Here is a 14,392-nt window from a genome sequence, read left to right on the forward strand (position 1 = left end):
CAAATTCTGGTGCAATTTGGCAAAAGTTTCAAATAATGCCTCTTTCTTTCTCTCAGTTCAAAACATGTATCTCCCTGCAAGAAAACAACAACTATTTTGCTGATCTATCGGCGATTCTAAATCAAATAGCAATATATCATTATTCGATCATACGTACATTTCAACTGTCATGAATTTGAATGCGACTTGGAATGACTTGGCGTAAAATGAGAGTCAATAAACACATACTTAATGATAAGAATATGAATCAAAACAAAAAAACAAACGCTTTGAGCTTCATGATCATCGTTCCACCAACATAATATACGCATTATAAGCAAATTCCAATAATGTACTAAACACTGGCACTCACATAATCAAGATGCCTTAACAAATATATAGCTAGACATTTAATCAACGGAATCAAATATTCTCTCTAGTCTAATATATTAATGTAAAAATACAAACAAATAGCAAAGATACGGTACAAAAGGATTGGCAGATTAGGGACACCATACAAATTCAAATTTTCATCAATTGATCAATTTTGTTGTTGTCTAATGTGCCATAAATACAAAGAATTGAATGAAATAACTGAGTAATTCCTTTATAACCAAACGACTTGGGTATGTCATGGTAACCATACAAGCTTTACTGATGAGAATGTTACTGACAATTATAACAGTTGTTGGTATTCAATGCATGTGGTTTAGTGTATTGTACACGCTATTTACACACGAGTGCTGTGCATGGTTGTGATCGCAGAACTGTACCGCAACAAATATCTAGATATTATCTTGCGAGAAGAACAAATATCTGGATATTATCTTGCGAGAAGAACAAATATCTGGATATTATCTTGCGAGAAGAACAAATATCTCGATATTATCTTGCGAGAAGAACGAATATCTGGATATTATCTTGCGAGAAGAACAAATATCTGGATATTATCTTGCGAGAAGAACAAATATCTGGATATTATCTTGCGAGAAGAACAAATATCTCGATATTATCTTGCGAGAAGAACAAATATCTGGATATTATCTTGCGAGAAGAACAAATATCTCGATATTATCTTGCGAGAAGAACAAATATCTGGATATTATCTTGCAAGAAGAACAAATATCTGGATATTATCTTGCGAGAACAACAAATATCTGGATATTATCTTGCGAGAAGAAGAAAGACGTTGAAATCAGAAGACAAACTTTTTACCGGTATATGATCATCTCAAGCAGTGTGAATTAAGAACTGTTTGAATCAACCTGTACATAATACCTGTACATGCAGCTCTGAAAAATTTGACCATTGATGACTGTTTGCCTCATACATTTTCATGATTAGTAAATATAAAACAAATCTTAGCGTGGCCAAGGATTAGCTGTGATGATTGAAATACAATAACATAAAAGATTAAGCTATGTGTGCGTTGTAATCTTTGTGTAAAAGCCAAAACTTCATAAAAACTTTAATTATTACCGTTTTTACATATAACTTGCAGATAATCTTAGGCTACCATTGGCAGTATGCCCCGCCCGAAGAATTCCTAGTGTGTAATGTACAATTAGCCATAAAAAGGCTACTACCAAAACTTCTTCAAGTATAACGCAGTTTGTATCCTTGGAAGATATGTTTCACATTACCATGACAATGAAACAATGAATTAAAATTGATTTGAACCCACAGGGCAATGCATGCTACAGAACTGAAGTTCTGAATGGACTAAATAATAAAATATGAAATCAATTAAAGCTAAAAATAAGGGAACAAATCTCTCTCTTTCATATCATCTCTACAAAATGTTTGAGACAATTGAGCCCTGTTTCAAAAATACATATTTCAAATACCTGCAACATAATCTCTGTTTGAAAATAATATCAAATTCTTCACTATTTCAAATGATGACCACTTGTATATGAAACCCTAAAAGAGAAATTCTTTAAACTTAGAGGATTTGTTGAATTAGTCAGTGAATGTTGGTATATGCTTTTTTTTTCTGAACATAATTCATAGATAATTTTAAAATGAACAAGAAAAAAAAAATGGATTCAAATATCAGAATGTTGACATTAAACCATTCTACTAAATAATTTCATGTTTCTAATTTACAATGAAATATCTTTCCAAACAAATAATTAGCAAAGTACACCTTTTTTCACATCCCACGTCTAGAAATCTTTGTTAGGGTCAATCAACGTAAGAAGTAGACCTAATTGTTTGGCAAAAATATTTCATCCTTCCTTCCTTTTAACTTTAAATATTTTGGTCATGTTTTCAACATGAATAAATAATGAATATACTTATGTATGTGACTTGATATACCTTGTACTGGAAATGGATTGCACGGTAGCTGGTGATTAATTTTGGAAGTGTGTACTTTAGAATACATATCCTGCATTGCTTGCGTTACTTTTCTTCAAGAATTTATTCCAAAATAGTATACCGCCAGGGTATAGTAGAAAAATAAAAACAGAACGAACGAAGAAAAGAGAAGCGCTCTGAATCGATAACGCCTCTGTTTGGCTTTTACAATCAATATAGTTGATTGAGGCATGTTAGGGCAGTCAACAAAATATCATTATCTTCAGTAATTGCAAGAGTATTTTTTTATGGTAAGGGATGGCGATCTGAGACAAGTGATGCTAAAACTGCATGTTTAAATAACGATCAGCTTTAACGAGAGGGCAGGGCACAGAAGCTTGAATAAACGAGACAAATGATTTTAGTTTTGAGGTGAAATATTTTCTATTCCAATGAATTTCGGATCCACTGTCTCCCTTTGATCTCTCAAACACAAAAATGCATGCGCACGTAAACGACAATCTCAAATTCAGACTCGCTGATAAACTCCAAGAAGATATATAAATCAATTCCAAAGAAACGAGCCATTCGGCTCATTTGAATACATAAAATTGCAACAGCACAAATTAAATAAAACTAGATTAAATTTCTTTATAATACATGGCATAAATGTTATAATATTCTAGTATAACTAGCATGTTTTTTAAACTCACTTTTTATTTACAAAGCACTATTTACAGGAACATTATGTCGAGTATGAACATGTATGGCATTACTGCAGTTGGTTTACTGTGACGTAGGATAAGTTATTTATTTGCTGGGTACATAAATACTGTAGAGTGAAGGAAAAGGGCTCTTATTGAGAAATTGGAGAAAAAAAAGGAGATCAAATGCTAAAAAATAATCTAATTCTCCCCACAAGGGGGCCAAAACATATATCAATATTGTGCAATCATGTATCCTCTCGGATGCGGATGAAAAGAAAAATAAGATGAACAACCACAGTATATATCTCACAATTTCATCTATACAATTTGCACATCGTAGCCATAAAGTTATGTGCAGTGAACGTTAAATGAACTGAGCTGAATCGTACAAGATAATGCCTCTCTCTTCTCTTCTCTTATATGAAATACTTCTATATACTACATATATTGAGACAATTCTTATTTACAGTATATTATTGAAATATAAACAACATCGAGGACAACAAAACTTGACACGTATGATTTTTTTTGTATTTTTTTTTGCAAGAGCACATTGCGTTGGATAAAGTATCATTATCGTTGGCAGAGACATTCATGCAAAGCATTTTCATAAAATCCTCTAACACTTTACAAGTATATCGGCTTAGAATGAATCTTTAAATTCATTTCTGAACAAAATCATCAATCTTCTAGAGCAATGCGCCGCTCTGCATTATAATGGAATGATATCGTAATGCTGGAGCAAAATCAATTTTCAGAAGAGAAAAATAGAGTGGATAAAATGAGAAATTTTGATCAAAAGGACACAAAATTCCTTCCTTCCATGCTATTATGGAATGTACACGATAGCAGTAAAAACAATGTCATTTTCATTTGAGTGTCTTGAAGAAAATAAAATTGAAAATGGAAGTTAAGATGACCTTTGACTTATTTTGAAGAAAGATAGGCTGAAAAAAAATAGAGAGAAAGAAAGTAAAAGAGTGAGAGAGAGAGAGAAAGAGAAAGAGAAAAAGCTAAATTTTCACTCAAACGTTTGCTTCTGCATTGATTGTTTTGCGCTATAATTTGGTATACAAATTACATATATGATTATGTATATGACTACGGGGAGGGGATCACACTAAGAGAATATCTTGGGAAACATCATCATCTCTATTCTAACATCAATTTTTGAATCATGATACAATTGTATATTCTGGAAGAAAATCAGTACCCAAGTACTCATTCCTAATATTTGTTTAGAAACAATCACAAATATCATCTATTTTTTAATACAGTCTACTTGTCATGACTAGCTTCAAATTCAACGCATTCCATCAATTCTATCTCACGTCGACATCCGGCGAGTAATACAAGTCGATTGAATGAAACTATCTTACATATTGCCTGAACCCAACATGAATGAATTGTAATCGCTATTTGTAACAGCGCACAGTGACAGATACTACTGGCTGTTCACCTATGGATCACACCTCCCTCTGGAAATCCCGTCTGACGGCACGTTTGCTCTGGCTCCTTCTCTCGACAGCCAGCTAATCAAGTCATGCATCGGTACATTGGTTACCTTGGTTACCACTATCCGTCTCGTTGCCATGGCAACTCACCTACCACACCCTCTCATCATCCAACTGTTAAAAGCCTACCTTGCAACAAAAAACAGCCGTCTCTCTGAGTCGGCTATTTATATGAGTGATCTTGAGTCTATTAAAAGTCTTTGCTTCTAAAGCTCCTAACTCATAAAGCTATTAATCCTGTTGAGTTCTGCTCGCTCGCAGCATCTTTTCCGATCTATCCTTTTGAAAGAGAGAACAGATAATACAACCGTCTTTACGAAAGCTCTTTTCATTTCAGTTATTCAAAAGCAGTTGCATCTTAAAAACGAAAAACCATGGTGATGCCGATGAGAAGTGGTAGGTGAAATGCTGCCCTCTGTGGTTCCGTTGTCTCCTTTCAACCGCACAAAGAAAAATGCTCCCATTACTCCAATCGCTGGGTAGACGCTACGTCAACCTCGCGCCTACCGTCACAATGAAGATCCTCGTTGACGGTGATAATGAAAGTGGTGAATGAAATCCTACTCCTGTGTGTAACCTGCAGTTTGTTTCTACTCAGAATTGGTACCACTTCTTGTCTTTGTACTTTTGCATGATTTGGTTAGCCGCCTGTTGGAAGTTCTCTGCATTGGCCATCATCTGGGCTGTCTTCTCTTCAAGCTCGCTCAACTTTTGACCTCTCTCGTATAATGCCTGAAGAAAAAAAAGAAGATCAAGATTGTAGTTGGCTTCATATAACACCCCAGTCATACTAACAAGAAAAACACCTAGGGAGTGTTTCACAAAGACCAAGATCGACTTTAGGTCGGACTTATCTATGGCAGGCCGTTCATGCCACCTTTATAATCTTTAGATAATATTTTTTCCTCCAATAATGAATTATCAAAAAAAGTAAATTCTGTAGATTTGTGACCATGATTTGTACGTCCCTTAAGAGACCAATGCCATTAAATAGTGAGAGCAAACAGTGGCATGAATGGCCTGCCATAGTTAAGTCTAACTTAAAATCGATCTTAGTCTTTGTGAAACACCCCCCATACCAACCATACACACAAGAACACATTACAGAACCCCAAATGGCCAATCGATTGACGATGGTTGGCTGATTTGAGGGCAGTCTGATAGTGTGATATGTATTGGCTTCCAGTATTTATTTAATCTCATAAATATCATTCCAATTTTAAGATGCTCTTTCTACTTTGATGACTGACCAAACAAAACTAAAATGTTAACATTTTACATCCTTGCACAATAACAGAATACATTACTATTAAAAGCATTACTTAAAGTTTAAAAAACATCATGGACAACAAGATAGCGATGCTTTCTTTCCTGATATGCATTTAGGAGAGGTAAAACAAAGTGTTTTTTTTTAAATGTCTGAAAGTGGACTTAACTGAAGATATAATGATATCAAAGGAACATAAGAATAAAAGTTAAACCTGCTTTAATAGCAACAGCCAGTACAGAAAGACCTCTGTTTAAGAAGACAATCTCTGTTTCAATTAATAATGTTTCTCACTAAAACCTGTATAAAAGTAACGCATACATAAAGACCACCAAACCATAAGGACCATGTGAGTTTACTTGTTTCTTGGAGTGGCCTTTATACACAGGTTTCACTGATACAGTCAAACCTGTTTTAGTGACCCCCTGTCTACAAAGACCACCTGTCTACAACAAGCACATTTTTTGTTCCCTTGAAAATGTTTTCTCATTGAAACATGTGCTAAAGGAACCTGTCTACAAAGACCACTTTTTGTGTTTCCCTCGAGTGGCCTTTATACACAGGTTTCACTGATGAGATACTCACGATGCGAGCCTTGGCCACCTCTCCCATCGCCCCTCCTGCCTGGGCCTTCACACCCTCTAGTCCCCCGGTCCCTGGAATGTGACGTGCAACGCTCTTCGATGGTTTCCCCGCAGTCTCGCCGACTAGGGAAAGAAAGCAACAAAAATTATTAGTGAAAAGCCTGACATCTGGGTCCCGTCAATGGTAACTTCCATGGAATACTTGATTTTGATTGGCTGTTGAGCCCTGTTACCATGGCAGTTACCATTGATGGCAGAGCTACAATTAATGGTAAGTTTTATGCAACAGGTCCCTCGACCCTGTTTCATAAAACTTGTTATCAATAACAAATGGTAAATTTCTAAGACAAAATTACTCTCAGCCAATCGAAATGCCACGTTTCAGTAGCTTATAACAGTTATCGTAACTTTTGTTATTGATAGCAAGTTTTATGAAACAGGGACCTGGTGCTGCTGAAAAATAAATGTTCTACAACACATGCACCAAAAAAAATTCTCCAAGGTTTAACTTATTAAACTGAACTTTAACTTTGGCCTAATCAAGCATTAGAATACATAGTAACCTTAAACCTTACTGAAACCCAACTTTAAGTATACATGACAAAATGAATCCTGTGGTAATGTTGCCACATGAAATGTGAGGTCCCTACAACGTAATGTCACATAATCAAACCTTACTGACAATGAATGGTAAAAGACTTGCAAAAAAATTGATAGGAAAACTAAATGAGCAAAAACATTGTATAGAAGTAGAGCGAGAGCATGTGGTCCAGACCAGTTGTGAATTTAAGGGAGGGGGGAGACAGCATATTTATGAGAATGTGGAAGTATAATAATAATATTCTGGGTTTATAAAGCGCTTAATACATCTACAATGTCTCTAGGCACTTACAGATGTACTGATTTTAACCTTAGGACTTTGAAGATGTACATGTATAACAATAATTATAACAATAATAATAATAATATCAATACAACTAATATGTCTTATTTTACCCAGGGTAGCTGTATCATTTTTTATACTATTCTCCCTGGCTCTACATAACACGCATTTTGCCGTTGACTTTTCAGATCGGGAAATAATATTTGTTCATTGGTTTATTGTATAATAATATTGACCGGCAAATTACACACAAAATCCCATTGACTTTTCTGAGCGGTCAATAACATTTTTTCGCCCATAGTTTTGTTGGCTTATCAGTTTAACCTTGAGGGCAATACAATTTAAAAACTGCCCTGCCCAGATGTCTGATACGGTTAATAATATGTATTACATAACTCACATAGCTCTTCCCTGTCTAGCGCCCCTCCACCACCTCCAAACAGCCCCTTGAAGAAGCCCTTGCTGGGTGCCTCCGGTGTGTTAACAGGTAAGAACAAATCTCCGAGCATGTCATGGAGGTTCTCACTGAAAGAAGGGAGAAGTTGAGTGGAACCAAAAGTGTTAGTGATATGCTCACAATAGACAATAGGGAAATAGCAAGACTTTTTGAGTACTGGTATTCAACTCTCCACTCACTGTGACGAGATCAAGTGCCCCCTCCTACTCAGCCTCCTGTTTCTCCTTCTCATCTCCCCTTCTTTCTTCTCTTCCTCACCATCACCACCAACAGCATCAATATCCTCCTCCTTACCATAATTTATCATCACCATCACCATCATTATCCTCCTCCCTCTCATCATCACCATCCTCTTCTTCTTCCTCCTCTTTCTCATTGTCCACCACCAGCACCACCCCCCTCTCTCTCTCTCGCTCTCTCTCTCTCTCTCTCTCTCTCTCTCTCTCTCTCTCTCTCTCTCTCTCTCTCTCTCTCCTCCTCCTCCTCCTCCTCCTCCTCCTCCTCCTCCTCCTCCTCCTCCTCCTCCTCCTCCTCCTCCTCCTCCTCCTCCTCCTCCTCCTCCTCCTCCTCCTCCTCCCCCTCCCCCTCCCCCTCCTCGTCATCATCCTTCTCCTCCCCCTCCCCCCCCCCCTCCCCCTCCCCCTCCCCCTCCTCCTCCTCCTCCTCCTCCTCCTCCTCCTCCTCCTCCTCCTCCTCCTCCTCCTCCTCCTCCTCCTCCCCCTCCCCCTCCCCCTCCTCGTCATCATCCTTCTCCTCCCCCTCCCCCTCCCCCTCCTCCTCCTCCTCCTCCTCCTCCCCATCCTCCTCCTCCTCCCCCTCATCATCCATCCTCCTGATTTCTCACCTAGCTTCACTGCATATTGTATACCTCTGTATCTCTGTTGGTGAGCATTGGTACAAGCCTTTACCATGTGAGCTAAATTGGAATGTTCTGCCGATCCTATAACACACAAAAACAACACAAATATACCAATCAGTATTAACTAAATCCTTCATCGCCACTGTGAAATAATATGTAGTATGTTAAAAATGAATTTTTAAATATTAATAATGAAGCGAATGAAAATGCTATTCTTATGTCTTAGAATTGCCCTCGGTAGCCTGTGCTCAATCAAGTGTAAAATATCGTCAATACTTTTTTAATAGACCTTGACCCATAATTTCATAATATAAAATGATGCAGATATCATTGAATATAATTTTGGGGACATTTTCAAAGTGTCTGTACTTTTTGGATACTTTGATAGTGTAGGTAATCTAATTGCTCAAACGACACTGTATACGCACTGTATAACAGCTAGCTATTGCCCAAAGTAGCATTTACTCCGGCAATCTGAGATGAAGTGAAAATAACTACATAAAGAAAAAATTAACAAAATCATCTGAATTAAACAAATTCCTCTATAAACTGAGCTTCACACTTCATGTAGCTTTATGTTTGAAGAATCCTTTATTAAATATTGTCCATGCAAGTGGCACATATCAGTCTTAATTTTTGGGGGTCATTAATATATTTTAGAGGGTAGTTTGCATTTTAACACCTGTAATTGCTGAAGCTGTTCTATAAAGATTTTTTTCTTTCAAAGAAGCTTTTTCTCAAAAGTCTGAATTTTGCTTCTATTGTACAAGAGTCAAAATGGTGATCCGATACATGAGGTGAAAGGTTAAAGGTGAAAGGTTACCTGAGATCTGTAAGTGGAAGGTATTCTTTGTCTAGTAGAAGCCTGAAGCTTGGCAGACTGTAGGTCATAATATGACCGTTGGCCACGTAGCACGCCAGGCATACGCTGTCTGCAAACACAAAATAGTAGAAAAGTACAATTTAACAAAACGGGTCATTATGCTGTTATGCCTTTTTGTTCCCTATGTCTGCTTTTTGTCTTCTTTTTTCTTCTTCAAATTCATTCTTATCAAAAAATATTGAAAAAATGTATTTTTTAAATTATTTTCATTATTATTATTATCATTTTTGTTGTTGAGGGGGGGGGGGGCAAGTTATTTGTCAAAAGTACCAAAATGGCAAGCAGCAGGTCTTATGCAATCCTTTTGCTGCATGCTATTAAAGTCATGATTATAAAGAGGGCCTTTCCTGTCTTCCTTGAGCAGTATATATATATATATATATATATATATATATATATATATATCTGTTTCATTGTATCAGCTTTACTCTTTTGTACAAGGACTTCTATTCAACAGAAAAGAGTAAAGTGTTAAAATGCTACTAAAGCATAACACATATTTGAGTTTTTAAAATGAAAACAATGCAAACCTGCAATGTGTATAGTTTAGATTCAACAACAATACTTTCATGAACAAAATTGCATTTTCTTTTTGTTTTTGGTAATTTTTATTCATACAGGTTCATTAAAAGGTATATAACAACTCATCTTGAAAAAAGCTGCATTTACACTGCAACCAAAAATCATTGATTTTTCTCACATTCCAGTGTTTGACCCGTAGTTACATGAATTGCATAGCAACTAGCCGCGAAACACGACAAAAAATAAGATAAAATAAAATTTAAAAACCAACCTCTAGAGCATGGTTTTTTTTAAACACCTGTTGACCCTTCCCGCCTCCCCGACCCTCCTGCGCTAACGCTTAAAGGGCATGCACACTTTTCACCCCCCCCCCCCAAAAAAAAACACAGTTTGAGCAAACTTTCATGGGTTTTTCCAGTAGTGTTAATGATAGTCCAAAAATTCTTTGATTTTTCAAAATAGTCTTTTGGATGTGTAAATGGGCCTAATGTATTAACAAAAGGAAAATACAATTGGTGCAAATATGAGGAGGTGAATTTGATGCATTCAGACCTCCCTCTCAAGGTCAAGAGAGGTCAACTTACTTTGCATACTGATGACATCACTGCGTACAACATAAGATGATTCTGATACTTTGGTTCTGTACACACAAGTCTGGGAAGGTAATGATATCACCTACAAGATGAAAATTAACAGAAAGAAGAAGGAAAAAAAGGTTATTTCAAAAGTAATAATGAAGATAAAAAAAAAGAAAAGGACCAAGATTTGGCATGATATCTTGATATTTGAAAACAGATTTTCACAAAGGACATGTCAAGATGTGTCGATCATAGAAAATTTGTAACTTTCATCACAAAAACGAAGAAAAAAGAAAACATTGAGTAATTTTTTGAACAATAACTACAAGAAAAGAAGAGGGAGCCAACTAAAAAAAGACCAAATAAGTGCAAACAAAAGTTAAATATTCATTTTCATTTTCTTTCTTACACAAGTGGAAGTATTAATATAAGACAAGGAAACAAAAGAAGTGTATATATCTACATCACTTTGGGAATGATCATTCTAAGTTTTGCAACATGGGATTTCTCAAAGGTAAAAATGATCTCTGTATGTTTAGGGTCATTTGTACCACATACCAACTATAAACTTGTCTACTGTGAGAAAGTTAGCGTAAAAGGAATATATATTTCTGTGGTAACCCCTTCAACTCAAACGTAATTATGTTAATTCAGATTTTTAAGGCTTTTATCGTTGCCCTTTTTTCAAAATATGATTTACCCCTATATTTTTCGATTGTTTGTTTACTCAAAACCATTATTGTCTGTTTATTTATCTGTTACCGTTACCCTATAGCAGTTTAGTAATTTGACGATCTTGACCATTACTTTCTCTTAGTTTATTTTGTTATTGTTTTGATTGAAATGCATTATTTTTTCATCTTTATTGCCATCTTGTACTTGTTATACCTGTCTGTTTGGCTTTTATACTTACTGTATCTATACGTTTATTGTATTACTTCTATACATGTTCAGTTTTGGTCCTTGGACCTTTGAATCATGTATATTTATATGTCTTTTTAAACCAAAATAAATAAATAAAAGGAATGTCTTAGTTACCTTGGCCTCCTTCTCTGAGCAGATGACCACAAACTGACGGTCTGCTATCTCTGTGGAGGAGGAGGGAGACATGCGACTTCGCTGCTGTAACGGCTCTGAAACAAGACACACAAATCAATTGAGTTACACATTTTAAAGCCTGTCTGCACTAGTTTGGCCAGGAGGGATTACACCTCCCTGCAAGGTCACTGACAGGTGGTTATCTCATCAAATCAGCTCTCAATTAACATAAGAAAAAGGGGATCATGGGGAACCAACAGGCACCGATTAGGCATTGTTGGCTATATAGGGGTGCAAGTAGCTATAATACTTCTACATTTTCAGAGAATCTTGACAAGGAGAGGGCCTACTGTGTAGAAAACAACTGGAATAATAAAAAGACTGCATTATCTAATATTTGTTTTTCTACCGATACAACTCTTGTCAATTCCTGGATTTTCAGTAAATTGCAATTGGCTGTAGCCATAATATATCCATAAAGGAGCCAACTACAAGACAAAACTCATCCCTTTTCTATCCTCGATACAGTATTTTATCTCCCTTTCCCTGATTTCTTTGCCAGAGTCCCTCCACATATGACTAACTTTATCCCTGCGTTCCCTCATTTTCCTGGCAAGGGTCCTTCTTATGTCCCCTACCTATCCCCACCTTTCCTCCTTTCTATTTTAGGGACCCTCCACATATGACTTACCGTTACTTTTATCCTTGCCATACATGTTTGTAAAGGTCCCTCAACAAGTTACTTACTTTTATCTCTGCCTTCCCTGGTTTCTTTGTTCGGGTCCCTCCACACATCACTGGAAGGTGGAACCTGAAGACCATTGCAGTCTAGGAAGGCTATGTGTAGTACACAACCCTTCAGCCTAAATACAGTACCTGAAGAAAATAATCAAATATAATCAATGATATTGGTGGTGCTTGTGATGGAGATGATTGATGATGATAATGATGATGGTGATGATAATGATGATTGTGATGAAGATGATGATGATGGTGATGGTGATGATGGTAATGATGATGGTGTTGAGTGTGGTGGTGAAGATGATGGTGATAGTGGTGATATTAATGATGGTGATAACCATGATCATTTCTGGTTTCAACAACATACATAACCCTTGTTCCAGCTAACTGACATACAAGGGTGGCTCCATGATTGTAAAAAAAAAAAAAGAAGGGGGAGGGGGGGGGGGGGGGGGGGGGGAGGGGTCCAATCCTGCACCCCCTTTGTGGGATGTTTCGACTTCTATAAATAAATAGTTATAGGACAGGACTTGGAGACACTTGAAATATTAAACAGCCATAATTTCCCCCCAAATATGGCACAAATCATGTAATTTAAAGATAAAGTTGAGTTCTGGTCATGTGATTGCATTGTGAAAGAAACGTTGTGGAATCGATCAGAAAAGGTTGATCATCTAGCATATAAGTATTGGTGTGTACTGCAAGGTTCTGGAATCATCAAAATGATAAAAAATTTGGCCAAGTCTTGGTAAAGTTACAAGCACTGTACACAGAAAGATGTATATGGGACTACCCGCTATCTATCCAGGCCAGATAGATATGATAATTTACCAAATATATCAATTAGTAGGCGGTTTCCCAGCAAAATTTGTATCATCACGTATTAGTCAAAACATATTCTTTCACATGATTGGTAATAAGAGCTTCCATTTCATTTTTGAGAGGGGGGCATTTCCAAAACTGGTCTATACCTTTAAACTGCTATAATTTCCGGCAAAATATAGCACAAATCATGCAATTGAATGATAAGATATTCTTGTTACTGTGTTATGATGGTGAGTAGCTTACCACTTGGTGAGACGATGACTGGTTGGGATAGTCTTTGTTCACCAGGAGGTGGAAGGTTAACAACGATGCCCAGCACAGAACCGAGAGTGGTTCCTACCCACAGACATGGACAAGTCACAGATTCTGCAACAAACGAAGATGCAAGTCAATTTCAAGTTATTCTTTAAACAATTCAATGAAAATAACCACGAGAACATACAAACAACCTATCAACAGAACAATGCAGTCAAGTTATATTTGTATAAAAATATTCAACAACAATAAAGTTAGAGCACAGAATTACAAAAGATAGAAAAACAAAAAAACATATCGAAATATGGGGTGGGGGGGGGGGAACACAAGTCATGTGTACATTGATTAAAAAGAAAAACTGCCCCCAATTCACATGTATATAATATGTGAAAGATTGACATTGTGTTTCTCATTGTGGTCCCAAGTCTTTATAATGGCATCACTGCATATCATGGCAAAGGAAAATAGAATCAGTGACAAAGCGCTCACCTTCTTTTCTTGTGTAGGACTCTGAAAATATAAGATTCTGGACTCCTTCCCTAGTCTCTTTCTCCAGGCTGGACATGCTGGAGCTTCGTGAGCGTGTGAATGAGCCTTCACTACGATCTGCATATAGAAACACCGGGTAGAGGAGACTAAGCACACAACTGAGATGGTATGTGTGTGTGTAATGTGAGGGAATAAAATATCATAACAACTGAAGGCAAAAAAATAGTCCTTGTTTAGATCTAACCAACAGAAGACTAATAAAAAACAAGGTTTATGTGAATGAAATGGTATATTCAACTAAAAAAAGCTACAGAACGGATTCACAATATCAAACAATGTTATCTTTCAGTAATAAAGTATGAAGTTTGAATTGTCTATGTACAATATCAATTCCTCTCAGATTTCATGTTTATCCTTTAAAAAAAACTACTGTGCCCTATAAATATAACAGTGATTGATGTAATGGAGTTGTACACATGTACCAGGCTTTGCCCAGTTTCGGTGTAAATC

General features: G+C 36.5%; 1 protein-coding gene across 2 annotated transcripts in view; it reads right to left on the reverse strand.

Annotated features, from left to right (window-relative positions):
* Positions 1–1,416: 1,416 nt before the first annotated feature.
* The window catches only part of LOC105440096 (syntaxin-binding protein 5), a 52,810-nt gene continuing 39,834 nt past the window's right edge, over positions 1,417–14,392 (reverse strand). For both annotated transcript variants that reach the window (XM_030994597.1, XM_030994596.1), the window contains 10 exons: positions 13,883–13,999; positions 13,382–13,504; positions 12,320–12,448; positions 11,573–11,667; positions 10,541–10,631; positions 9,375–9,483; positions 8,537–8,632; positions 7,636–7,760; positions 6,354–6,475; positions 1,417–5,233 (listed from right to left, as the gene is read on the reverse strand). In XM_030994597.1, the coding sequence (XP_030850457.1) occupies positions 5,096–5,233; positions 6,354–6,475; positions 7,636–7,760; positions 8,537–8,632; positions 9,375–9,483; positions 10,541–10,631; positions 11,573–11,667; positions 12,320–12,448; positions 13,382–13,504; positions 13,883–13,999 (1,145 nt within the window). In that variant the 3' untranslated portion in view covers positions 1,417–5,095. The remainder of the gene's footprint in view (positions 5,234–6,353; positions 6,476–7,635; positions 7,761–8,536; positions 8,633–9,374; positions 9,484–10,540; positions 10,632–11,572; positions 11,668–12,319; positions 12,449–13,381; positions 13,505–13,882; positions 14,000–14,392) is intronic.

The sequence above is a fragment of the Strongylocentrotus purpuratus genome, unplaced genomic scaffold (genome assembly GCF_000002235.5).
Source record: "Strongylocentrotus purpuratus isolate Spur 01 unplaced genomic scaffold, Spur_5.0 spur5_scaffold_21, whole genome shotgun sequence".
In the NCBI taxonomy this organism is placed as follows: Eukaryota; Metazoa; Echinodermata; class Echinoidea; order Camarodonta; family Strongylocentrotidae; genus Strongylocentrotus; species Strongylocentrotus purpuratus.